The following is a 27,624-nucleotide window of genomic DNA, read 5'->3' as shown; positions in this document are numbered from 1 at the left end:
ACATAGACAGGGTTCTTCTACATAGACAGGTATCCCATTTACTCATGACATCTCGAAGGCTAGACATTTCCTTCTCCAAGGTATTGGCCACTAAGCCAAATTGAGGTTCTCCAGTTTTGTGGTGGTTTTGGAAACTTAGTTGGCTCCTAGAAAGAATGAGAAAAATGGGGGCAAACAGGAGGAATTTGAGGGAGCTGGTCAAGTCAGAATTCCCTTTCAGCCATAAATAGAACTACTTTGAGCCTTCGAGTGCATTAACAGGACTTGGCCACCAATTTAGAAGGCGGCAGAGGATTTTGACAGGGTACCTTACTCTGAAAGGATATAGCTTCATAGTTGAAATTGGCTACCAATAATGTTTTTCAGAAGTACTTTTATTAAGCCCGTTTGAAAGTTTTGCATTTTAGGAATTATTCAAAATTATGTTTTCAATCCAAGAAATGTAGTTGTTGACATTGGTATAAACACCGTACTGCTCTGCAACACCACACTGTAAACCCCAGGACACAATGCCCCCCACAAACCATTTTTTAGTCTCACTATCCAGAAAAACTAAGGGTCCTCCGCTGTCTCCAGCACAAGCATCCTTTCCCCCACTTTCAAAGCCAGCGCATATCATGTTGTCAGTGAGGAGGAATTTTGTTACTTCTTTTTTCTTAGCATAGGCATTTTTACATGTTTGGGTGTCAACAACCGGTACTTCGACATACGTTAAACTTGAAGCAAGAGGGCGATTTTCAGTTCTGCCCCAGCCAGAGACTGTTCCTAAGTCATTTGGTTTCAAGTGGAATCTGCTGTCTCTGCCTGGCAAGCAAATGGGCGTGATGTTTCCGTTGATCTCGATTCTGTGCTTCAATTTTATGAGGGCAATATCATTGTTAAAATTGACGTTGTCATGCAAGTAATCTTCATGTATGAAAACTGCTTCCGCCCAGGCTTGTATGTAATTAGGTGATAGTCTCTTCAAAGCTCCCATTCTGATCACCAAAGATGACAAATCCTTATGCCCGTATACCACGTGAGCAGCTGTTAGAACCCAGTTGTCATATAAAAGTGCACCGCCTCCGAAGCGTTCGCCCCTTAGCCTGACTTGCCAGGGGAATTCACCAAATTTTGCCATTTTTCCTCCAAATATGCGCTCCACTGCTGTCCGAGTTGATATTCCACAAACTGTCAGACAAGAGAAGCAGAATTCAGTCTTAAGAAGAGCTCCACTGAATTAGCTTTCCAAATCCCCATACTTCATTAAATAATGAAGCAGCTTGAAGCAGCGTGGCTCAGTGGAAAGAGCACGGGCTTTGGAGTCAGAGGTCATGGGTTCAAATCCCGGCTCGGCCATTTGTCAGCTGTGTGACTTTGGGCAAGTCACTTAACTTCTCGGTGCCTCAGTTACCTCATCTGTAAAATGGGGATTAAGACTGTGAGCCCCACGTAGGACAACCTGATTCCCTTGTGTCTACCCCAGCGCTTAGAACAGTGCTCGGCACATAGTAAGCGCTTAACAAATACCAACATTATTATTATTATTAATGCTAGTACTATCCCCTGGCCCTGCAAGTCATTTCCTCTAGGGAAACCAAATGTTTGTGTGCTTAGAGGTGGATAAAGGGAGCCTAGATTTAAATGTTTGGGTGTAAAGTACAGGGTTTGTTTGCAAATGGAAGACTCTGAAACACATATTCCTGTAGCAGCCTTATTACAAAGGCCTATTTCAACACGAAGTGTCGACCTAAACCCTGAAAAGCCCCAGGAAAAATAGGAACCGATTAAGTGCAGCTTGTCAAGAGAAAAGTAAACTTAAACTGGTAATAATAATTTCATGACTTAATACCAGAATAATCTACTAGGGTTACCAAATTGAATGTGAAACTGGTTAAAGCAGAGAAGGTAATACTCATCCAGAGTTCCTTGACCTGCTTTTGTAGCATTTCCTCAAAATACTTTGAGAACCAATTCTAGTAAATTTCTTCTTAACTTTCCATTAAAAGTAAATTGTTTAAAAGCTTTAAAAGTAGATACCGTTAAAAGCTGTTGCTTAGGGAAAGAAGGGAAAGAAGCTTCTAGATCTCCATAGCATTTTTTCTCAAGGTAAAAATTGCATAATAAATGGGATCTCAATAGTGACATCAGCAAATTCTTGCCCACCAATAAGGCTGACATTAATTCAATAACTAATGTGGCTATCACCTAATGACTTCATATTTGAGTGCTTACTGTGTGCAAGGCACTGTACTAAGCGCTTGGAATGCACAATTCGACCACAGATGGAGACAATCCCTGCCCAACAATTGACTCACAGTCTAAAAGGGATTTCTAAAACAAAATAGAAACAGGCATCAGTACCATCAAGATAAATAGAATCATAGATATATACACATCATTAATAAAATAGTAATAAATAATATACACAAATATATACACTTCACCTTATGAAGGAAACTAATGAGAATATATTAGCTGATGCTCTAAACTAGGTTAAAGGTCTGTCACTGGGGTTGGATTTTAGGGTAGGAGAGGGAAAGCTCTAGTTCTACTAAGTTGTCCTATTCTTTGTCAATTACAGATTCCTTATATGAATGTACCATCCATTACCAGGCTCACAGACCGGGGGTGATTTTTCTCCTCTGGAGCTCTTCCAAAATCCATCAGCACCACAGTGATATTTGCCTGCATATCATTGAAAAGGCAAAAAATGTGTAACTGCATGTATAAGGTGATTGTCATTTGTCTGAATACTGCTTTGAGGGATGTTGACTCTTGAGCATCAGAGGGAAATAGAGGTGTTTGAATAACCATTTTACATGATTTCATAAATAGGAGAGCTCTGCATTACCATGTTTGCTTGTAAAGTGGAAACCTTTTAGATGTATAACTTGAATATGTATCAAAATCTCAAGTGCTTAATGATAAGGTTTTTGAGTTGTTAAATTAAACCCTTTGGAATATATTGTGTGTTTGTAGTAGTCCTTGCTGATGATCTGTTTTGGGATTAGAGCAAATTGACATTAAACTTCACTTTAGCTATAATATTTCACTTAGCAGTGGAAGAAGTGCCTTTTCATCTGGCATCTAGCCCCAGTCACAAAAATTGGTTCAAGTTTATTTTCAGGCCTTTAATGTGTAGTTTCTGACTACTGTCAATGTCTGACATCGAAGGAGGGTATTTTATCATCTTACCGTCATTACTTGTTTTCAGAGTATAGAAGGGAATTTTGCAGGAGTACTGAATCTCAGCTTCATATGTGGTCACTTCAGGCCCTGTGATGTATGAAACTCGGCCACTGGGTATATCGGCGGGAGGCCCGCAGTCAACAACTGAAAGAGCGGTAGAGGAAAAAGGGATGAGGCAAAATGCTTTTACCTAACAACACAAAATTGGCCGGCAAATGTTGAACAGAATTTAAGCGCCGATTGCTGGGCTTTAAAGGACTGTCAGCTCATGCTTTCCTACCTTACCTCTCTGATTTCCTAGTCAGTGGTATTTAGTGAGTGCTTATTGTGTTTAGAGTACTGTACTAAACTGTTGGTAGACATGTTCTCTGCTCACAGTGTTATGGTCTACTACAACCTGTTTTGCATATTTCACTCCCCTTTCCACCATTTTACTGTACTTTGACTTTGTCTATCTCTCTGCTGACCTCTTGCCCGTGTCTTCCCCTCCGTATCCAGCAGACTACCACTTTCAAAGCCTTATTAAAATCGCATCTCTAACAGACCTTCCCTAATCAAGCCACTTTTCCCCTACTCCCTTCTGTGTACACACTTGCAATTTATATAATTTATTCAATAATATTTAGGGTGCTTACTGTGGGCAGAGCACTGTACTAAGTGCTTGGTAGAGTACAGTATAACAGTAAACAGACACATCCCCTGCCCACAGTGAGCTTACAGTCTGGTGGGGAGACACCTTCATATGTATAAATTACAGATTTGTAAATAAGTGCTGTAGGGCTGGGCAGGGGGAATGCATATAAGGAAGCAAGGCAGGGTGACACAAGGGAGTGGGGAAAGAAGAAAGGAGGGCTTAGAGAAGGCCTCTTGAAGGATATGTGCCTTCAATAAGGTTTTGAAGTGAGGGAGAGTAATTGTCAAATTTGAGGAGGGAGAGGATTCCAGGCCAGAGGCAGGATGTGGGAGAGGGTTCAGTGACGAGAATGAGGTATAGTGAGAAGGTTGGCATTAAAGGAGCAAAGTGTGCAGGCTGGGCTGTAGGAGAGAAGTGAGGTAGGCGGGGGCAAGGCGATGGAGTGCTTTAAGCCAAGAATGAGGAGGAAATGTCACTGTTTATCGTACTTTCCTGAGCGCTTAATATAGTGCTTTACACACAGTAAGTGCTTAATAAATACGATTGAATGAGTGAATGAATAAAGCTTTGAAGGTCGAGAGAGTAATTGTTGGATTTGAGGAGGGAGGGCGTTCCAGGCCAGATGCAGGACGTGGGCTAGGGTTCGGCAGGACAGGCAAGACAGGCGAGATGGAGGCAAAGTGAGAACATTAGTGTTAGAGGACCAAAGTGTGTAGGTTGGGTTGTAAAAGGAGAAAGTGAGGTAGGAGAGGGCAAGGTGAAAGAGTGCTTTAAAGCCAGTGGTGAGGAGTTTTTGTTCAATAGAGAAGTGGATGGTCAATCACTGGAGTTTTTTGAGGAGGAGGGGGGACATGTCCTGAATGTTTTTGCAGAAAAAAGATCCAGAGAGCAGAATGAAGTATGGACGGGAGTGGAGAGAGACAGGAGGCTGGGAGGCCAGCAAGGAGACTGATGCAGTAATCCAGGCAGGATAGGATGAGTGTATTAACGTGCTAGCAGTTTGGATGGAAAGGAAAGGGCCAATTTTAGCGAAGTTGTAAAGGTGGGACTGACAGGATTTAGTGATGGATTGAATGGTTAGGCACCCTGATGTGCCTTTTCCCCTGAGGAAGCAGGCCTGATGAAAGGAAAAGAGGGAAGATGAAGAAATGGCCACTTCCCGGCCACAGCAAATTGGAAATGTCATCCTCCCCTTCTAGATTGTAAGCTTCTTGTGGGCAGGGACTGTGTGTGCCAACTCGGTTGTACTATACTCTCTCAAGTGTTTCGTATGGTGTCTTACACACAGCAAGTGCTCAATCAATACCATTGATTGATGGAGCAGAAAAGCAGTGCTGCAGGTATGCTTTCTTAAGAACATAAATGCCATTTCGTGTTGAGAACAATGGTTCTCCCAGGCCGGTCTTCTGGCTGCCTCAGTAGCAACAAAGGGCTTAAAGAAATAGAAGGGTTGCCCTCCTTAGCATCCAATCCAACACATTCCTAACTTTACCTTCTAGATACTTTTATGAACTTTTCAGGGGTAAATTTGTCCAAACTAAATAAATCTAGCCTGCCTAGCTCCCTGTGCTAGCACATTCTGTGCTTATCATCTGCTTTGGGAAAAGTTTTGAACCTTTTACTTTTAAATTTCAATGGGTGGTCCCTCATTCTTATGTGATGTAGTTGTGATTTGAAATCATATTGCATTATTATTATTATTATGGTACTGATAGGCACTTCCTATGTGTCAACAACTATTCTAAGCACAGAGGTAGATACAAGTCAATTAGGTTGGACAGTCTAAGAGGGAGAATGGGTATTGAACCCCCATTTTACAGTTGAGGAAACTAGGCACAGAGAAGTTGTGACTTGTCTAAGGTCACATAGCTGGCAAGTGTCAAAGCATTAAAACCCAGATCCTCTAACTTCCAGGCCCATGCTCTTTCCACTAGGCCATGCTGCTTCCAATGTTCCCCCCCTCCATTATTTTGTTAGTTTGTTATGCCCCCTCATCCTTCCTCTGAAGAAGGCTTAGCATTTTCAGTCTGATCTTATGGGAGCCGTTCCATCGTCTGATCAATCTGATGGCTTTGGTTCTGCCATCTTCCAGGTCTATTATGCCTTTCCTAAAATGGTGCAGTAACTGGTGGGGTGGGCATACCACGGTTTTAGAGGGTGGCAGAATGCCTTGGTTTCTGTGTCCTTCCAAAAAAATGCCCAACATTTTGTTAGCCCCTTTGTCTGCTGTGACACACTGAACTGATTTGAGGGAATAATGGACAAAAAACTCCGAGATCTTGACTGAGCTGTGACTGATAACTCCAAGCTCATCACCATATAGATGTAGTTTATATTATTTTTCCCTAGATGCATTACTTTGCATTTGCTCTCATTGAAGTCAGCCGTGATGACTTTCAGATCTTTAAAGCATCACTTCCTTCTCCAGGAAATGTATCCTACCTGATGTATTAGATTGAGGCGGTGTCTTCCCTAAGGCAAGCGATGTGAGAGAGCACTCTGGGCCTAAGGAAATGTAAAACTCCATTCACAGTCCCTTACTGCCTCTCTTCAGCCCTGTAAAGAGGGCAGCAGGAACTTCTCAAATGTTGGAGAAAATTGGACAAGGTCTGTCTGGATAATGGTGATGAATTGATTTCCGTCATCAGCCAATTTAGAGAGGACCTTGTAAAGGACATTGCTTGGCAAAAGGTCTAACTGTAAAAAAATGATCCAGAAGCCCCTGGGCTGAAACCAATATATATATTGGAAAGTATGGCTGATAGTTGATTTTTTATTTTTTATTTTTTGCCAAGATTCAATTTCTCATCCTCCAGAAATAAGGTGACATTCAAAGTGACAGGATTATCTACAGTTCTAGCGAGAGTATTTTTTCGCGCACTTTGTTTGGAGGTGAAGGTCTGCACGTAGGACGGTATTTCTACGTCACCCTCGAGCTCCGCAAGAGAGAACTGCAGTTTTAGTAGTATTAATACTCTGCCTCGTCTCATGATCTTTACCCTGCATTGTCATCTTACTGTATCGAGCTTTTTCAGACATTTTACATATGTTCTTGTATGTAGAACTGCAACACAAGTGGTTGCACCTACCTGAAAACTCTCAATAACTGAAAGTCCAGGCAGGACAGCTCTGAGTAAAGAACTTGGGTTCTTTTCCACTGCTATTTTTTCTATAGAAAGATTAATTTTAAAAAAGACTCCAGCATGGAAGCTGTTCTCAGGTGAGGGAACTGAGGAAATAAGAGTTTTTAAAGCCTCAGTGATTTATTGTTGGGTTTAATGATGTGCTGTGATCTGGACCACTCTTGGGGTTTGAGTAGCTGCGGTGCTATTTTGTAAAGTCGTGAACTAACCAGCAGGCTAGAATATGTGTCTGTCTACTTAATTGAACATTCAATCTGATTTTTCTTACCCCACTACTTGTGAGGAAGCGTGTCCGTTCTTTGTGGGCAGGGAATGTGTCTTGTGCTTTTGGTGCACTTCCCAAGCAGGGTCTAGTAAATACCAGCGCATCTACTAACCTCCCCATCCAGACTCTAAGCTCGTTGTGGCCAGCTGTTGGATTGTAATCACTTAGTGCTGTGCACATAGTAAGTGCTCGATCAATACTATTGATCGATAGGATAGCCACTTAAATAGGCCACCAGGAAAGCGTGAGATCATCAGGAATTGTTTTGATTATTTCTTTTTGGAATGTTAACCTGGCTGATGTGGCGGAGGCTGTAGCACCGCCTTGGAAATCAGGAAGCTTGAGTTCTAGTCCCTGCTCTCCCTGCTGGGACTATACCTTCATAGGTGAAGGTTTCTCACTGCAGAAGCTGTGGCACTCTGGGAGGGGTACAGGCCCAGAAGGAGTCCTGGACAATAGCCAACTGATCAGGGTCGTGAAGATGACAGCAGCTACCCAGGCAACGGCCTGCTGGGTCATGGCACTATGGTCAGGATTGGCACCATGCCATGGGCAATTTGGCTGTAAATTGGTCCAGTGTAGGAAAAAACCCTAATCACTTCATATTCCCCAACAGACTGAGGTCTGAGGTCAGACAACCCTCCCTCCAAGGCCTTCTATAATCCTTATAATAATTATGGTTTTTGTTAACACTTATACCATGGGCCAGGCATTGTACTAAACCCTGGGATCGATACAAGATAGTTATGTCGGACTCAGTCCCATTCCTACGAAGTGTTCAAAATCTAAGTAGGAGGGACATGAGGTTTTGAATCCCCATTTTACAGATGAGGAAACTGAGGCACAGAGAAGTTAAGTGACTTGCCCACAGTCACACTGCTGGCAAGTGGCAGAGCAGGGATTAGAACTCAGGTTCTCTGACTCCCCGGCTTGTGCTTTTTCCGCTAAGCCATGTTGCTTCTCATAACCTCCTCTACCAAGACTTCCTTATCAGTACTCCAGTTGTTATAAATCCTTTCAGCCCCATCTTGGAAGTGTTTAAAAATGCATTTCAGTCATTCCTATTACTTCAGAGTGAACAAAAAAAGCTGTGATGTTTGTTTTGCAGTGAGAGTTGAAAGAAAAATCATATTGAATAAATATTCTTAGCTTTTCTAAGCAGAAGAGCAGGAAAATCTTTCAGTGATGAAAAAGGGCTGACTAACCTCACATGAGTGGTGTTTGAATTTAGGCTCACTGTGCCTACTTTACAATGCTCTAAAACAGAAAGTTGGGTGTTTTTTTTTAGGGAATTGCTGACTAGGCCCATTTTGTTGGAGACACTTTTTCCTTTAATACTCTGCCTCGGACCCCATTCCTGCTCACCTTATAAAAACCATCGCCCTTTCCCTCCTCCCCTCTCTAACTTCTATCTTTAACCACTCACTCTCCAATGGCTTCTTCCCCTCTGCCTTCAAACATAATAATAATAATAATGTTGGTATTTGTTAAGCGCTTACTATGTGCCGAGCACTGTTCTAAGCGCTGGGGTAGAGACAGGGGAATCAGGTTGTCCCACATGGGGCTCACAGTCTTAATCCCCATTTTACAGATGAGGGAACTGAGGCACAGAGAAGTTAAGTGACTTGCCCACAGTCACACAGCTGACGAGTGGCAGAGCTGGGATTCGAACTCATGAGCCCTGACTCCAAAGCCCCTGCTCTTTCCACTGAGCCACGCTGCTTACGTCTCCCCCATCCTAAAAAAACCCTCTCTCGACCCCACTTCCCCTTCCAGTTATCACCCTATCCCCCACCTACCCTTCCTTTCCAAGCTCATAGAACGAGTCGTCTACACTCGCTGCCTAGAATTCCTTAACTCTCATTCTCTCCTGGACCCCCTCCAATCTGGCTTCCGTCCCCTCCGCTCTACCGAGACTGCTCTCTCTAAGGTCACCCGTGACCTCCTTCTTGCCAAATCCAATGGCTCCTACTCTATCCTAATCCTCCTTGACCTCTCAGCTGCCTTTGACACTATTGACCATCCCCTTCTCCTCCACACCTATCTCACCTTGGCTTCACGGACTCCGTCCTCTTCTGGATCTCCTCCTATCTCTCTGGCCGTTCATTCTCGGTCTCCTTCACAGGCTCCTCTTCCCCCTCCCATCCTCTAACTGTTGGGGTTCCTCAAGGGTCATTTCTTGGCCCTCTTCTGTTCTCCATATACACTTACTCCCTCGGTGAACTCATCGCTCTCACAGCTTCAACTATCATCTCTATGCCGATGACACACAGATCTACATTTCTGCCCCGTCCTCTCCCCCTCCCTTCAGGATTGTATCACCTCCTGCCTCCAAGACGTCTCTACCTGGATGTCTGCCCTCCACCTAAAACTCAACATGTCCAAAACTGAGCTCCTCATCTTCCCTCCCAAGCCCTGTCCTCTTCCTGACTTCCCTATCACTGTGGATGGCACGACCATCCTTCCCGTCTCTCAAGCCCGCAACCTAGGTGTCATCTTTGACTCGGCTCTCTCGTTCACTCCACACATCCAATCCGTCACCAAAACCTGCCGGTCTCACCTTTATAATATCACCAAGATCAGCCCTTTCCTCTCCACCCAAACGACTATCTTACTGTTACAGGCTCTCGTAATATCCCGGCTGGATTATTGTGTCAGCCTTCTCTCTCATCTCCCTTCCTCCTGTCTCTCCCCGCTCCAGTCTATTCTTCACTAGGCTGCCTGGCTCATCTTCCTGCAGAAACGCTCTGGGCATGTCATTCCTCTTAAAAACCTCCAGCGGTTGCCTCTCGACCTCCGCACGAAACAAAAACTTCTCACTCTAGGCTTCGAGGCTCTCCATCACCTCGCCCCCTCCTACCTCTCCTCCCTTCTCTCCTTCCACTGCCCACTCCTCACCCTCTGCTCCTCTGCCGCCCACCTCCTCACCGTCCCCTGTTCTCGCCCATCCCGCCATCGACCCGTGGGCCACGTTCTCCCGCTGTCCCGGAACGTCCTCCCTCCTCACCTCCACCAAACTAATTCTCTTCCCCTCTTCAAAACCCTACTTAAAGCTCACCTCTTCCGAGAGGCCTTCCCAGACTGAGCTTCCCCTTTTCCCTTATGCTCCCTCTGCTCCCCCTCTCGCCCCCTCTTCACCTCCCCTCAGCTAAGCCCCCTTTTCCCCCGTCCCTCCGGTCCTCTCCCTCTCCCTTCCCCTCAGCATTGTGCTCATTCGCTCAATTGTAGATACTTTCGTTACCCTATTCATTTTGTTAATGAGATGTGCATCACCTTGATTCTATTGATTGCTATTGTTTTAATGAGATGTTCATCCCCTTGATTCTATTTATTGCTACTGTTTTTGTCTGTCTGTCTCCCCCGATTAGACTGTAAGCCTGTCAGTGGGCAGGGACTGTCTCTGTTGCCGATTTGTACATTGCAAGCGCTTAGTACAGTGCTCTGCACATAGTAAGCGCTCAATAAATACTATTGAATAATGAATGAATGAATGAATAATTTTATATGTCAAAAGTAGAAAGAATTACAGGTACAGTCAACTTACCGACACACTTTGGCATTGGTTGATTCCAGGATCTGTCTTTCTGACAAGTGGCTGTGAAAGACTTCAAAATCTTGTCGCCCTAAGGGACAAAATAGAAAACATCCAATTATTTACTGATTCCTTAAAGTGTTTCAAGTTGGTGGTTCAGATCAATTAGTCAATTAGTTAATACTTTCTGTGTGCAGTGTACTGTATTAAGCGCTGGGGGGGAATACAATATAACAGAGTTCATAGACGTTCCCTGCCCACAAGGCATTTTCTGTCTCTGGGACTGTACAGATCACACAGATATGTATAAGAGGAATGAGATTTATGGATGCAGCTAATATAGACTTTAGGATATTTAATAGAGGGCCTGTAATTGATGTGGTATGATTAAAATGTAAGAGAGCTTCTGCAAGTTTAAAATACTTTTCTCCCCTTCCCTTTATGGTTAGGTGTGTGTAATTCTCAATCAGACTCTTCATCGTTAATGCTGCATTCTTTCAGGCGTAATATGAAATGCAGGAAAATTTGCTTCCCAACAACCCTCTGGCAAGGCCATCTAATAACGACCTGAGATTTTTAGCAAAATTGTTTGTACCTAATTAGCTGGTACATGTGAACTATTAGATCAGAAGAGAGCTTAGTCAAATTGAGATGTGCCCTGACTCAATTCAGGCCTCAGTTCTTGAGAATAGTTTAGCCTGTGAAATACCAGTATTCTCTTTGACTTGATCAGAAATGATCAGTGACCAGCACCTGGCTTGTAACTCTTTATACCAGTAGAGTTGATTAAACTGTTTTTTAAACTTTTTATTACTGCAAAAAAATATAAAATCCATAGCTAGCAAGGCTATACTTCACCATAATCAATAAATTTGTGCTGCCTGTATCTGTATGGATAGCTGGTCACATGGCTCACTTCTGATAAAACTTGGATGCTCCTTGCCCTGTGATTAGAAGGAATCCAAGATAGCCTTTCTTGAAAGGGTAAGACAATATGGCAAGGCACTAGCGTGGCTCAGTGGAAAGAGCCCGGGCTTGGGAGTCAGAGGTCATGGGTTCTAATCCCTGCTCTGCCGCTTTCCAGCTGTGTGACTGTGGGCAAGTCGCTTAACTTCTCTGTGCCTCAGTTACCTCATCTGTAAAATGGGGATTGAAAACTGTAAGCCCCACGTGGGACAACCTGATCAGCTTGTATCCCCCCAGCGCTTAGAACACTGCTTTGCACATAGTAAACACTTAGCAAATACCACCGTTATTATTATAATGCAGCGAGGATGTTGTGGTTACCAGAAACTCTTGCGGATACATCAGGAATTTCTGATCCATCAGCAACTGCCCTTCCACTTCTTGGGGGAAGACCGGGGAGGTTGGGAAGAGACTAAACATGGGGCACTCTGAGTTCTTGCCCCTTCCCCTACCCTCACAGTCACCGGGGCCATCTCTCTCTCCAATGCTCATGCTCCTCACCACTTCGCCCAGCCCCTAGACAAGTACTTCAGCCGGGGCAAACAGCCATAGAACATTAGTTAAACTGTTGAATAAGTTTCACACCATGTGAAACACGTCTCATCTTTCTTTTTCTCCTGCCCTTCTATAAGACTGTGGAATGCACAGCTATCATTTCAGTGTTATTACTTTTTACTACAGGGACTTGCTGACAATTTTGAAAAACATAAAAACAACACGGCTAATCTTATAGCCGTGCCACTAAAACTACACATGAAGCACTGTTTCGAATGCTACTCCCTCTCCCTAACCGGTGATCGCTATTTATAACTTTGCAGAATGCACTATTTCCAAAGGGCATCTAATTGGGTGTGGACCCAAGAGTCAGAGAGAGGTCATCTTCGAGGCCGGGAGCTGTCCTCAATTTAATGCAAGTTGGTGGAATTCTATGGGAATGAGGTCAGTAACCGATTCTTCTAGAAGCATCCCTCCAACACGCTCCTCCCTAAGTGTGTGTCAGAGAGGAAATAATCCTTACCTGCTGTTAATCCCGGGGCTTCAGTGAGAGCCTAGAAACAGTGAACCCTCCAGCTCTTTAAAAGAAACCCTGGTCTTGCATTTACTTACTTGTAAGAGTACATAGCCCTTGAGGCAGGACAGAGAGAAGTGGTCCTTCACAGTGTATTCTTGTTGCAGTGGTGAGATGTAACCATTGGGTGGTGCTCCAGGTTTAAGGCATGACAAGCCTGGGAAGTGGTGGGAAATAGAAAATGTTAGTTGGGTGGTCCCCGTGGAACTCGATCTTGGGCAGAAAAATTATAAATGAAAATAATACCTCCATTACCCACCCGCAAACTTGGAATAAAACACATTTATCCTGTTCCCGCAAGGAACAAGGCTTTAGAGCAGTCAGAGAGGACCGCCGTCGGGCTGGGAATGTGCTATATTGTTATATTGTACTCTCCCAAGCGCCTAGTAGAGTGCTCTGCACACAGTAAGCACTCCAATACAACTGACTGATGGAGATCGAGTCCATCTTCAGCAGAGGGAGTGGGGGGTCACCTCGGAGCACCAAAAAGATCATGCCCGGAGTCAATCGTACAGTGCTGTGTAGAGGGCACTGTACTAAGCGCTTGGGAGAGCACAATACAACAATAAACAGACACATTCCCTGCCCACAACGGGCTTACAGACTAGAGGGGGAGACGGATATTAATATAAATAAATGAAATTATGGATATGTATGTAAAGTCTTGAGGGGCTAGTTGCAGGGATGAATAAAGGGAGCAAGTCAGGGTGCGGCCCTAGGGAGTGGAAGAAAAGGAATAGAGATTAATCAGGGAAGGCCTCTTGGAGGAGATGTGCCTTCAATAAGGCTTTGAGGCTGGGGAGAGTAATTGTCTGTCAGGTATGAAGAGGGAGGGCGTTCAAGGTCAGAGGCAGGATGTGTGCGAGATTAAGGTTCAGTGAGAAGGTTAGCATTAGAGGAATGAAGAGTGCGGGCTGGGTTGTAGTAGGAGAGTAGTGAGGCGAGGTAGGAGGGGGCAAGGTGATTGAGGGCTTTAAAGGTGATGGTAAGGAGTTTCTGTTTGATGCAGAGGTGGATGGGCAACCACTGGGTGGTCTTGAGGAGTGGGGAGACATGGCCTGACTTGGACAACCCTTTGAGTCAGTCTGTGTGCACCAAATAATGCCCTAAAACAGCCCACTTCCTTTGTGACCACCCCAGAATAGGTCTAGGAAACAGACCGCCCATGCACCTGTGGTAATATATTTGATCTTCCACCCAGTGTGGTCACCAGAGACATCAGTGATAAAGATGATCTCCACAGTGTTGCTTCCTGTCTCAATTCTGGGGGGTAATGTCTGCCCACAGAAAGGGCCATACTCTCTTTTGTCTGTCTTGATCTGAAAAAGAAGAGTTACAGAAGACTTTTTCAGAGTGGTCTGTGCTCTCTTGGAGGGAAGTGACAACCCCAAACACATCAACCAGCAAAGAATTGGGAGGCACTAGCCCGATGTCTGTTGTTTCGCCCCATCCCTTCTCACATGTCACGGATAATAATAATAATGTTATTTGTTAAGCGTTTACTATGTGCCAAGCACTTTTCTAAGCGCTAGGTAGATACAAGGTAATCACGCTGTCCCACATAGGGTTCACAGTCTTCATTCCCCATTTTACAGATGAGGCAACTGAGGCACAGAGAAGTCAAGTGATATGCCCAAGGTCACATAGCTGACAAGCAGCGGAGCTGGGATTAAAACCCATGACCTCTGACACTCAAGCCCGGGCTATTTCCATTGAGCCACACTGGGATGAATAATCCAGTTCGAATTCTGGTTTATGGTTTTGTATTAGACTCTCTCAAGCCCTGCATACAGTAAGGCTCAATTAATGACTGATTTTGGAAATTATCAGATTTTTCATAGGTTCTAATTTTCTAAGCAAGAACCCATTTATTGGGCATTAAGCTGGAACAGCATCTTCCAACATGTCTAAGTTTCAGTGTGATTTTTGGAAGCTTAAAATGCCCCCATCCAACTTCGTAGTAGCTGTGTGTGATTCTCAGTCAGAAAACATTCCCCATGAATGCCCTGTTCATTCCAAGTGCTTAGTCCAGTGCTCTGCACATAGTAAGCACTCAATAAATACTATTGAATGATCTGCCACCTTGGTGACATCCTTCCCCCCACCCTGTCTTTCATCATCATCCATGGTGATTATTGAGTGCTTACTATGTGCAGAGCACTGTAGTATGCACTTGGGAGAGTGCAGTAAAACAAAGTTGGAAGGCACATTCCCTGCCCTCATCACTCACATTCAATCGACTAATAAATTCTGCTAGTTCTTCCTACACAGTATTTACCAGAACTGCCCTTCCCTACCCCTCAAAAAGCTTCCACCTCTAAGCTCTGCTGAGAAACAGCATAGTCTAGTGGAAAGAGCATGGCCCTGGGAGTCAGAGGACTTGGGTTCTAATCCCTGCTCTGCCACAAGTCTGCTGGGTGATCTCGGGCAAGTCATTTAACTTGCCTCATCTGTAAAATGGGATTTAAATCCTAACTCCTCCGACTTACACTGTGAGCCCCATGTGGGACATGTATCAACTTGTATAGAACAAGGCATGGAACAGTGCTTGGCCCATTATAAGCACTTAACAAGTACCATAATAATAATCATAATTATTAATAAAAATAATCACAATTAGACTACTTTTTAAGCCTCCCCTCCCTACAGTCTATATTTCACACTGCCAGCCCAATCATCTTTTCAAAGCATTGCTCTGCACTCACTTCCCCACCCCTCAGATACCTCCTTTGGCTTCCCATTTCCTTCTGCATCAAGCAAAATCTCCTCACATGTGGATTCAAGGCTCTCCACCAACTCTTCCCCATCCTACAGAAGTTTTCTCTACCTGCTAACCCCCCAGGCTGCACCCTTTTCCTCCCAGCTCACCTAACTGTTCCTCACTCTTGATTCTCCCACCTCCAGCCTCTGATATTCCCTGGCCTTGATCTCCCTCCATCTCCCTGCTCAAATTGGCCAGATCACAACTCTCCCTATCTTCAAAGCCCTCCTAAATGTCATCTCCTCCAGGAGGCCTTTCCCAAATAATTCACCGCAGCTCAGTAGCGTCAGCCGAAAAGTCACTCTTAGCACTTTTGTATCTATAGTTGGCATTAATATGCATATTTTAATTAGGAACTTCACATATATTTATTTATTCTTCTTTATCCTGATGAACTTGAACCACTCCCTCTTATATAATAATAGTGATGGTATTTGTTAAGCGCTTACTATGTGCCAGGCACTGTACTACGTGCTCTCTTGGTACAGTACCTTGCTCTCAGTTGGCTTTCGATAAATATCACCGATAGATTGGTTCTGCAGAGAGCAGGAATAACGAACCAGCCCGTTGCAGGGAACCCTGGGTCACCAACCTTAAGGGTGTCATAGGGACACAGGACCTCCGCATGAGTTTCCACATCAAAGGATTCCACAAATTCCAGGATGATGCTGAACCCGTCTTCCACTCGGATGCTGTAGCTGCAGTTGGAGAGTTTGGGGTACCCCTTGGGGTAATCGGGGCTTGTAATCACTCCGGATCTTTCAGAAAGAACCAGGCCCGTGCATTTTGCTGAGAGAAGAAAGCAGAACAGGGTGACAGTGACCACGAAGCCCTTCAGTGGCTTCTCAAAGAAGCCAAATCGGAATCATCTTCGTCCTTCAAGACCTCCCGTCTTCCCACCCGCAGAGTAAAGGCCTGGGGCTATTTCTGCACGGGGAAGGCCTGTCTCGGAAGCAGAGTGAAGGGAGTGAAGGAGAAACTTGGAGTAATAATCAACTGCATGGTAGGTAACATGAGGTTAAGGGTTGAGACTAACCTGGTGAGACGCAGCATAGCCTAGGGGAAGGAGTACCCACCTGGGAGTCGAAGGACCTGGGTTCTGATCCCGTCTCTGCCAATTTCTTGCTGGGTGACTTCGGGCAAGTCACTTCACTTCGCTGGGTCTCAGTTTCCTCAACCACAAAATGGGGATTGACGGTCTGTTCTTCCTCCTACTTAGACTGTGAGCCCCATGTGGGACTGGAACAGTGTCCAACCTGATTAAATTGTAACTACCCCAGCACTTGGAGCAGTGTTTTATAAATACCATAGTAATATGGTATATTATGGTCTAATATGGTCTAATGATACCAACAACTGACTTCTGAGCCAAGCTTTCAGGCCAAGTCTCAGCTCTCCCAGATTTGGTGGAGGGCAGCTGCCATAATGAACCAATCTAGCCAATGGACCCAGCTGGTCTTATAGAGCTGTTCATTAGGAAGGGAAGAGGGATCAGTGCTATGGAGGAGGTAGATGCTGGCCTGGAATTCACCCTCCCCAGCACCTGGTTCTGTGCTAAGCACCCCAAAGAAGAATCTCATGTACGGGAACCTACTGGGAGGAGGCTGGGACAGACTCCGCCCATCTTCAGGACCTCTGGCTCCTCAAAATAGGAGAGAAGGTTGTGGGGCAAGTAGGAGACCGATGCTCTGAATGGCTTGGCTCAAAGGAAGCATCCCCCTGAGAAGAGAAATGATAATAATAATAATAATGTTGGTATTTAAGCGCTTACTATGTGCAGAGCACTGTTCTAAGCGCTGAGGTAGATACAGGGTAATCAGGTTGTCCCACGTGAAGCTCACAGTTTTAATCCCCATTTTACAGATGAGGGAACTGAGGCACAGAGAAGTTAAGTGACTTGCCCACAGTCAGACAGCTGGCAAGTGGCAGAGCCAGGATTCAAACGCATGACCTATGACTCCCAAGCCCGTGCTCTTTCCACTGAGCCACGCTGTCTCCAGCCCAGATTTGAGGTTGGGGTGAAGAGAGAAGGAGGTTCTTGTCCGCCCCCAGGTAGGTCCTTTTCCTGCTTGGGCTTGAGAGAGGATGGGGAAGCCACTTGTTTCTTTCACCACCGATGCCCCGATTCAAGAGCCGGGACAATTAGGAATACTGGGCCTTTGGTGAAGCAGCTCACTTGAGAAGAAGACCCCAGGCCCAGCTGCAAGCTTGCCAGGTTCAATCAGAAAGTGAGGGACTTGTCCAGGGAGGGCATCATTAAAATCTATCCCAGACGGAAGGAAATTCCCACACATTCCCTGTCTCATCATAGAATCCCAGAGCTGGCAGGGATTTGGAGAGGGCATCTGGCCCCAACCCTGGTCTCCAAGACCACTCAAAAAAGATGGATGTCACTTCTCTTTTAGAAGGCTAAAATGCCCTCCCTCTTCATATCTGACAATTACTCTCCCAACCTTCAAAGCCTTACTGAAGTTACATCTCCTCCAAGAGGTCTTCCCTGATTGAGCCTTCTTTTCCTTGTCTTCCACTCCCTTCAGTTTCACCCTGACTTGCTCCATTTATTCATCCACCTCCCAACCCCACAGCACTTACGTACATAGCTGTAATTTATTTATATTAATGTCTGTCTCCTACCCTAGACAGCTACCTCATTATGGGCAGGGAATGTGTCTGTTATATTGTACTCTCCCGAGCGCTTAGTACAGTGCTCTGACACACTAGGCACTCAGTAAATATGATTGACTGACGGGCAGCTCCACATTTTCCCCCCAGTCACTCTATGGGCTGTCTCCCCATCACAGGTCAGTAGTTTTTCTCATTCAGTCAATTCTCCAGCATGAACCAACCTTGACGCTCAGGCAGATGGTCCTTCATGATGTCTGACTTCCACCTGTCCTGCTGCAGTTTCAGTCCTTTGATGCCCCACGGATCCCAGTGCCGGCAGCCAGAGTTTATAAACCAGGCATCTCAGAGCAGCTCAAGTCTCACAGCAGATATCCAAACCCCTTCATTTTCAGCTCTTTTGTCATGGTATTTGTTAAGCACTTACTATTTGTCAAACACAGTTCTCTAAGCACTGCGGTAGATCCAAACTTATCAGGTCGGATGCAGTCCCTGTCCCACAGACAGCTCACAATCTGAGTAGGAGGGAATATGATTTAATCCCCATTTTACAGTTGAGGAAACTGAGGCACAGAGAATTTAAGTGACTTGTCCAAGGTCACACAGCAAGCAATTGGCAGAGCTGGGTTTAGAACACAGGTCCTCTGACTCCCATACTTGTGCTGTTTCTATGAGGCCACCCTGCTCCTCTAGCATCCTGGGGATTTCCTTGCCCTTTGAACTGCAAAAATGAAAGCTTTTCAGACTCCAACTTCTCTAGCTTTCACCTACACCTTGTTCTCTTCCCGGGGTTCACTTGGTCTAGAGACACCTGGATTTCCTGCTGTTGAGGCAAAGTAATCAGCTGATCTAGGTGGCATGTCTACCCAAATCCTTTTCTTTTTTTCCCTCCCACCTCACCTTCTGCAGAATCAGTCCAAGGCTGACTCCATCTTTCCCTTCTCTTGAGTTAAAGGGGAAACTCTTCCCCTCCTATCTTGAACTTAAAAGCTTCCTCTGCCATTCTCTGCACCGCACCTCCCAGGACCACACCAGGCCTTTGGAAATGGTCAAAGAGCCACTCCGAGATCCCCACTCCATCCATCCTTTAAACTGTAAGATCATTGTGAGCAGCGAGTGTGTCTGCCAACTCTGAAATAATGTACTCTCCCAAGCACATAGTTCAGTGCTCTGCACACTAAGTGCTCAATAAATGCCATGAATTTATTTCTCAGGGAATAATATTTCTCAGGGATCATGGTTTGTAGCTTTTATCTGGCCATACTGGGTTCTACCTAGGGCCTACAGACCTCTCCCACCCCCACACCACCAGACCAAAGTCTCTGTGCCTTAGAAACTGCTGCTGCTTGAAGGATACACGCTGTTAATGGGAAATGTACTCTTCCCTGATATTTGTTTCTCCGTTAGAGTGTTTGGCTCCTTGCAGCCAGGGAACGTGTGTTATTCCATTCTTCTCCATTCATTCATTCATTCAATAGTATTTATTGAACGCTAACTATGTGCAGAGCACTGTACTAAGCGCTTGGGATGTACAAATCGGTAACAGATAGAGCATCCAGCACTGTGCACTGTTGCAAATGGGTGCTCATTAAATGCTACTCCTATTATCATCATCAGCAGTGATAGTTACTGAGTGCTTACTTCGTGCAGAACACTGTACCAAGCACTTGAGAGTACGATACAACAGAGACGGTAGACCCGTTCCCTGCCCACAGTGAGCTCACCTCTACCGAGTTCTTTGCGCCACCGGGAAATGCCTCTCGACTTCGCGGTCTTTTCTGCACCACTTCAGTCCTTCGGATGGCCAGAAGGATGATGCTTCCCCTCCTGGGGCTCCCCTCACCATTTATCCAACTTTGGAGGTATCTGCCTCTACCCTGGGGACAATGGAAAATCTCTCCAACAACATTTAAAACCACTTTGAGCCCATCCCACCACTATGGCTAGGAAAACTGTAGGGGCAGGGGCAGAGGCTGGATCCCCTGCTGAACGCAAGGGAGAGAGAGACCGGAGACTGAGAGGAAAAGGGCTGCAAATTCCCTTGACCCTGGGAGCAGGTGGCCAGGGCAGCCTCTCACTGGCTACTCTAGAAGCAGAGTGGCTTAGTGGAAAGAGCACGGACTCGGGAGTCAGAGGTCATGAGTAGTAATCCCGACTCTGCCACTTGTCTGCTGTGTGACCTCGGGTGAGTCGCTTAACTTCTCTGTGCCTCAGTTCCCTCATCTGCAAAATGGGGTTTAAGACCGTGAGCCCCACGTGGGACAACCTGATTACTTTGTATCTACCCCAGTGCTTAGAACAGGGTTTGGCAAATAGTAAGCGCTTAACAAATACCATCACTATTATTATTATTACTCTTCTCTCTGTAAGGAGCAGGCTGCAGGCAGATCACAGGGATCCAGGCTGCTGCAGCAGTCCTATCTGGGTGGAACAAGTTTTCCAACTGCCCAAGACGCTGCCATCAGTCTCCCTCACTAACCCCAAGAGTTTAGCTCCGTTGTGGTTTGGAGAATTAAGTCTCCCACATAGGAGACGGTTGCCAGCGTCTCTCTCCGCTCCTGGCCCCGGTCTCGTCCGAGATCCCAACCCAGCTATCACCCCCTGGGGTGCCAGCTGACCCATCACTGCCCTTGAACCAGAACCACTGAAAGCGCTCAGGGGTGAGGCCTCTGGGCAAAGAGCCACAGGGATCCCTGGGCCACAGTGACAACCCCAGCCAAGTGGCTCCGGTCCCTGGGTTAGGCATGGGAGCTGGGGTAGATCCCTGGGCTGATGGCTCTCTAGATCGTTCAGCTCGACTCAGGTTCATTATGAGATCTTGGCTCTAAGATCTTCGTCTAGGAAGGAAGGAAGTCCAACTCGCAACAGCCCTTGTCTCACCACCTTCCAAGCCTGAAAGCTGAAATTTGGGTCCCACAGCTGGTACCGGTCCCATCCCTCCCTCGACCCTTGGCAGCGGCCTGTGGATTAGATCGGGTCCCCAGAGGGACCCCCAGAATTCTGGACTTAAGGGACTTAGGGGCCTTACCGTCTCTGCCCTCTTGGCATCCCTCCCATCCCCTGGACCCAGTTACAAAGAGAGGTCATAGGCATCAGCTGGCTCAGAACAGCAAAAGCCCTTTTATTGTCTAACAGGAAGCGGGGTTTGACCGAAAGCAGACAGGTCCTGAGGCCTCTGAAGAGCTGAAGGGCCCCTGTCTTGCTTTCTGCCTAAGGGAAAGGGTGTTTAGTTATCTTGTGCTGGAAAACAAAGACAAAAAAAAAAGAGCCCAATCAGCTGGGGCTTAACAGAAGAGGGGATTGGGGGGAGGAAGGGGGGAGGAAGGGGGGCAACCTCAGAGGAGTCAGACTGGCCCTGAGAGGCTTTAGGGGAAGATTCCTGAGTCGCCCGGGAAAAGGCAAGGCAGGGCAGGGGGTCTCCCTACTCCCAACCCTGATTCTCCCCGGGCTCGGCAGGGTGAGGGTGAGCACTGAGTTCTCGGCCCAAGCCTGAGCCATAGAGGACATCCAACCCCCACCACTACCCACCGACTCCCTCTCCCCACTCCTCCCGCGACAAGAAGAAAAGAGAAGGGCCTCAGCCCACATAGAAAAACAAGAGCAAAAGGAACAGGTAGGTTGGCTGGATCCTCAGCCTCAGATGCCCCATGCCCTCACCCCTCTAAGAGGCTGTTTCTGAAAGGACACTGGACATGGGAGCTGGCAGAGTTGGGCTAGGATTGGACCCCTGCTGGCCTAGAACAAGAAGATAGCCGGGGTCTAGGCTGATAGGGTTGACTCTTCCCAGATCACCTTCCCTGCCAGGCCTCGGAGCCCCTCCTCCACAGCTGGGGAGGGCTTTCGCTTGGCTCTTGTGCCCCAGAGCTGGCCAAATGCCAGGACTTGGCTCTGAGCCCGGCAGCCACCTCATGTCCAAGTCCCAGCAGCCTCTCCTGGGCCAGGTGGGCAGAGGAGCGGCCCAAGTTAATGGCCTGAGGGGCAGACAGGCCCCAGGAGCGGCCCTGCCCCCGGGTTCCAGTTTTTGCCTCTTCCCCACCGGCGACTCCCAGGCTGGAAGGGACGAGCTTGGCCGTTGCCCAGTCGGCCGGCGGCTGGGCTCCACCTCCCCCACCCAAGCCAGGGGGCAGGGGGCTCCGGGCCGGTGGCAAGGAGTGGGTTGGGGTAGCAGGTGGGAGTCTCTCACCTGAGCACGTCCGCTTGTCCCGGTGCATGGTGTAGCCGAGCGAGCAGGAGCAGTAGAAGCCGCCCACGTAGTTGTGACAGTGGTGGTCGCAGGCGGGCTCCCTGCCCGGCAAGGTGGCACACTCATCGACGTCTGGGGGAGCCAAAGCCCCCCAAAGCCTTTTTTGAGCCAACGTTTCCCACCCTTCCCACCAGACACTGGGTCAGGCCACTTCCCCGGACCTTGGCCGGTATTTTCTTTCCTCTCCCTGCCCTCTGCTAGGAGAGTTAACCAGCAGTGACTAGAGGCAGCTGGCAGGAGGGAGGAGGAGGACCTGTGCATCTATCAGTGGTATTCAGTGAGCACATACTGTGTGCAGGGCTCTGTACTAAGAAGGGCCTGGATGATCCAAAAAATGGATAACGAAGAGAGGGCTGTGAGGCCGGGTTCTCTCCCAGTGAAGTCGTGGTTAAGCTTAGGGCCCGTTGGGAGGTGCTGGTTCTAGGGAACTCAAAGCCCTGCTTAGATTCTCCCTCCTCTCAGCTTGCAGTGAGGTACGCGGTGCCGTGCGGGTGAGGAGGTCGCAGGCCTGATCGCTCCCATTTTACAAGTGGGGACCCTGGGGCCTCGAATGAGGAGGATGAGTCCAGCTCCTCGAGGACAGGAAGAGTATCTGCAAACTCCACTGTACTCTCCCAAGCAGTGCTCCGCATACAGTAATCAAGGGTATTTACTGAGCACTTACTGTGTGCAGGGCACTGAACTAAGTGCTTGGGAGAGTACAATACAAATAAAGTTGGTAGACAACTGCCAACTCACATCCACAAGGAGCTTACAGTCTACGGTAGGAGGCAGGCAGTGAAATAAATGATAGATGGGGAATGGCAGAACCAAGGCTACGTACATAAATGTTGTAGGGTTAGGGGTGGCTGAATGGGTGCTCAATAAATACTACTGATTGAATCCAGCTCTGGCTTCCAGCCCAGCTAGATCTTCACCTGGCTAGTTCTGGCTTCTCTGCAGGTCTTAGACCAAGCCCTTGGTAATGCTCCTTCCCACTTTAAATTGTAGCTCAAGGCCCACCTCCTCCAGGGAGCCTTCCCTGATCGCCCTCCTCCCCAACTCTCCTACCCATCAGCCCAAATTGTGACCCACTACTTAAATTTGTACCCTGACATGTTGATTTTGGGTTGGTCTATCTTATCTTAGAGAAGCAGCGTGGCTCAGTGGAAAAGCCCGGGCTTGGGAGTCAGAGGTCTTGGGTTTGAATCCCGGCTCTGCCATTTGTCAGCTGTGTGACTGTGGGCAAGTCACTTAACTTCTCTGTGCCTCAGCTACCTCATCTGTAAAATGGGGATTTAGACTGTGAGCGTCATGTGGGACAATCGGATTACTCTGTATCTATCCCAGCGCTTAGAACAGTGCTCTGCACATAGTAAGCGCTTAAAATACCAACATTATTATTATTATCTTTTCTATCAGATGGGCTCCTGGTAGGGAAGGGAGCTGTCTGTTCTTTAGGGGGGCTCACCAGCGCTGTGATCATCCCTCAGGGGCTCGACAGAGGCTCCCCGATGACGAGACCGTCCAGTCTGGGTGGCCGGTGGCCTAAGGAAACCCCGGCCCCACCACAGAACCTCACCTTCCGCGGCGTAGAAGGCCTCGAAGCCAGTGAACGGCTTCTCGTTGGAGTAGTCCGAGCGGAAGGTCACGACCAGGCTGTTGCCAATGGACCGGAAAGTGCGGTTGCCAGGAGCCTGTTCCGTGTCGGTGCTCTCCTGCCCGCACAGCGTCACCAGCTCCTTGTCCCCGGAGCGCAGCTGCAGCCACATGGGGGGTGAGGAGGAGATGCGGCGGGGAGATGATGTACCTTCCCCTAGCCTGGGCCCCCTGCCACCCCTGGGAGGGTCCTCAGGAAAGCTTCCTTGGACTCCTCTCCCCCACTGTGTCATCATATTCCTCTCCCCTCTCCCCCCCAGCCCCACTGGGGAGGCCAGAGCGCCCTACGCTGTCTCATGGTCAGAGTGACCCAAGGGGAGGGTCAGGGCTCTGCTGATTTTTTTTCCAGGAACAACACAGACTGTTTGTTTTTCCCCTGGAAAAGTCCCAAGTCCCAGGGCCTCCACCCACAGTCCAAGCAATCAATCGATCATATTTACCGAGTGCTGACTGTGCGCACAGCACTGTACTACGTGCTTGGGAGAGTACAGTATAACAGAGTCGGTAGACATGTTCCCTGCCCACAGTGAGCTTACAGTCTAGAGCGGGAGACAGATGTTAATATAAATTCCGGATATGGATGTAAATGCTGGGGGGCTGAGGGAGGGGTGGAAAAAAAAGGGGGAGCAAATACAAATTCAGGGAGCATGGGAGAGATTGCATCTCCCTGTTCTCGGGTGCTTGTGGCTGGGCTTACACCCCCGCCACCCCCATCCCCAAGCCTGGAAGCTGCGGTCGCATCCCCAACCACCCAGCCCCACTCAGTCCACGTCCCCACCCCCTCCCACACCCCCCTCCACGGCACTACCTTCACGTAGTCATACTCGCAGAGGTAGGACAGCTCCAGGTTGAAGTGGGTGAAGTAAATCTTGATGACGTGGCCTGGGGGTGCTGCCAACTGCCAGCTCTTCTCCTTGTTATTGGGGTACACGGCAGGGAAGCCGGGGGACGTGAGCCTCCCAAACATCTCTGGCCGAGGGGCACCGGCCGCCGTGTGCCACACGGCTGCCAGCAGGAGGCACAGCCTGGCCATCAGGGTAGGAATGGGGAGATAGATGGGACCCGCCGTGCTGAGCGGATGCTGAGCCGAGTGTGCCACTTCCACGGGCCCACGCAGCCTTGGGAGTGGAGGCGGGCATGCTGCCCCCAGCCCCGCTGCTGAAGGGGGGACCGGATAAAGAGGCGTAGCCCCCAGACCCGCCACTCCCTCCCAGGCCCCTGGTCCCACTCTCCCCCAGACCCAACTCAAGTATTTTCCCCCAGCACTCTCAGCTCCCAACACTCTTCCCCAGTCCTTGCTCCCCAACCCAGTTCAACCGCTGTTCCTATTCCCACCACTCTCCTCCAGACCCAACTCAAGCATTTTCCTCCAGCACCCCCAGCTCCCATTAGTCTCCCCCAGTCCTTGCTCCCCGACCCCAGTTCAACAGCTTTCCCCCAGTCTCCTGTTCCCATCACTCTCCCCCAGAACCCACTCAAGCATTCTTCCCCCGCCTGTCAGCTCCCGCCATTCTCCCAAGGTCTCTGCTCCTGCCCCACTCTCCTCCAGCCCCCCAGCTCCGATCCTTCTCCCCTGGCCTCTGCCCCACCATCTCCCAGCCCCCACTCAGGCCATTCTCCCTCAATCCCTGCCCCCCCGACTCCCACCACCCTCCCCATTCTCCCCCAGGCCCCTCCCGCTTCCACAACACCCGGTCCCAGTTCCCGCCCCACTCTCCCAGTATCTACCACCACTCAGCTAAAATCCATCCCCACGTCCAGAAGGGGTCGGGGGAGAAAGGGACCAACGTCCTAGTCAGGACTCGCTCTCCTCAGCCTTGGCTGCTGGCAAACCCTGGAGAGGAGCCTCGCTCCACAAACCCCCTGACTCCCACCCCACTCTCAGGAGGACAGGGATAAGGAATAAGGAGGAAAACGAACGCTTCCTCAGCCTGTTCCACTCACCTCATTGTCTCTGGATCCCGGTCCTTTCTGACCCCGGGCCTCTCCGCTCTGTTGGTTAGAGAAGCGGTCGGGTCCACCTTTGGTCTGTTTGTCCACCTCTGACCTGCCAATCCTGGGAGCCACGAGTCTGCCGAAAGCCCCCAGACTCGTCTCCTCCTCCCATCTCTCCTCCTTCCCTTCTCAACCCCAGGTATGTCCTGGGCAGGGCAGAGGGGAACTGTGGTTGGGGGCCGGGGAGATCGGGGAGATTTTGGCGTGGAGTGGAGGTAGAGGAAGCGCGGGGCCGGGCTGGGACTGGGCAGAATGGGGGCAGGGGACCGACCCAGCAGTTTCATGTTTCTGGCAAGGCCAGTTCTAGGCCACTGCGCAATTTCCCTGCTGAGCTGGCCCAGGGCAAGAGTGGAAGACAGGGAACAGAAGGAAGGGGATTGGAGGCTGGGGGGGAAGGAGAAGAGTTAGGTCTGCCGAGAGGCACCCCAGGCCTTGCTCGGCTGGTCCCCACACTGAACAAGATATAACAATAATAATAATCTTGGTATTTGTTAAGCGCTTACTATGTGCAGAGCACTGTTCTAAGCGCTGGGGGATACAAGGTGATCAGGTTGTCCCACGTGGGGCTCACAATCAATCCCCATTTTACAGATGAGGTAACTGAGGCCCAGAGAAGTTAAGTGACTTGCCCAAAGTCACACAGCTGGCAAGTGGTGGAGCTGGGATTCAAACTCATGACGTCTGACTCCCAAGCCCAGGCTCTTTCCAGTGAGCCATGCTCGTAATAATAAGAATTATAGTATTTGTTAAATGCTTACTATGTGCCAAGCACTGTTCTAAGTGCTGGCATAGATACAAGTTAGTCAGGTTGGACACAGTCCCTGTCCTACATAGGGCTCACACTCTTATTCCCCATTTGACAGATAAGGTAACTGAGGGCCAGAAGCCACGCTGCTTTCTCATCCCACCTCTCCATCATCCCTTCTCAAGCTGGACTCGGACCCGAAGCTCAGGGTTGGAATGCCCAGAGTTCAGGCACCTTCCTGTGTCCATTCGTTCAATGTTCTTGGGTCTCCATGGGCTCCTTGTCTGGCCTCACTCAGGGCCCTGCTGAGCTGAGGGCCAGGAGGGAGGGGGGCACCTTCTCTGTCCACAGTGAGCTCATTAGTCTAGAAGGGAAGACAGACAGCAATATAAATAAAGAAATTACGGATATGTATATAAGTGCCGTGGGGCTGGGGGAGGGGTGAATAAAGGGTGCAAATCGAAGTGCACAGAAGTGGGAGAAGAGGAAATGGGGGCTTAGTTGGAGAAGGCCTCTCGGAGGAGAGGTGATTTTAGTCAGTCTTTGAAGGTGGGGAGAGCGATCATCCGTCCTATATGAAGAGGGAGGGTGTTCCAGGCCAGGGGCAGAGAAATCGGCGGCGAGATTGATGAGATTGAGATACAGTGAGCAAGCTGGTATTCGAGGAGTGAAGTGTGGGCTAGTTGTAGTAGAAGAGTACTGAGGTAGGAGGGGGCGAGGTGATTGAGTGCTTTAAAGTCGAAAGTAGAGTGTTTCCTTTGATGCGGAGGTGGATGGGCAGCCCCTGGAGGTTCTTGAGGAGTGGGGAAATGTGGACTGAACTAACCAAGCAAGACTCAA

At 48.3% G+C, this 27,624-nt stretch overlaps 1 protein-coding gene across 3 annotated transcripts; it reads right to left on the bottom strand.

Moving 5' to 3' along the window:
- Positions 1-356: 356 nt before the first annotated feature.
- On the bottom strand, positions 357-26,273 carry MASP2 (MBL associated serine protease 2). 3 transcript variants are annotated; one of them, XM_001510498.6, is made up of 11 exons: positions 25,989-26,273; positions 24,853-25,069; positions 23,968-24,145; positions 22,347-22,478; positions 16,134-16,330; positions 13,952-14,099; positions 12,819-12,937; positions 10,758-10,836; positions 3,178-3,315; positions 2,593-2,667; positions 357-1,170 (listed from the first exon to the last, which is right to left on the bottom strand). In XM_001510498.6, exons 1-11 carry the CDS (start codon positions 25,991-25,993, stop codon positions 404-406), a joined length of 2,055 nt encoding a protein of 684 aa, XP_001510548.3. In that variant the 5' UTR covers positions 25,994-26,273; the 3' UTR covers positions 357-403. The 3 variants fall into 3 exon arrangements, with proteins under 3 accessions (XP_001510548.3, XP_016083585.1, XP_007669051.1); XM_016228099.3 differs by having other exon boundaries at positions 896-1,170; positions 2,583-2,667; positions 25,989-26,265; XM_007670861.4 differs by having other exon boundaries at positions 896-1,170; positions 2,606-2,667; positions 25,989-26,265.
- Between the last annotated feature and the right edge of the window lie 1,351 nt (positions 26,274-27,624).

This window comes from Ornithorhynchus anatinus, chromosome 5 (genome assembly GCF_004115215.2).
Source record: "Ornithorhynchus anatinus isolate Pmale09 chromosome 5, mOrnAna1.pri.v4, whole genome shotgun sequence".
NCBI lineage: Eukaryota > Metazoa > Chordata > Mammalia > Monotremata > Ornithorhynchidae > Ornithorhynchus > Ornithorhynchus anatinus.
The sequence above is the reverse complement of the archived record's forward strand: the minus strand, read 5'-3'. Positions and strand labels throughout refer to the sequence as shown.

Bases quoted from the DNA above. Each gene is read 5' to 3' on its own strand.
- MASP2 (XM_001510498.6), bottom strand. The intron at 16,331-22,346 runs GTGAGAGACTCC...TTCTTCTCTCAG, and splicing joins GGACAAGCGGACGTGCTCAG to CAAAATGCACGGGCCTGGTT. The intron at 2,668-3,177 runs GTAAGATGATAA...AATGATATGCAG, and splicing joins TCTGAAAACAAGTAATGACG to GCAAATATCACTGTGGTGCT.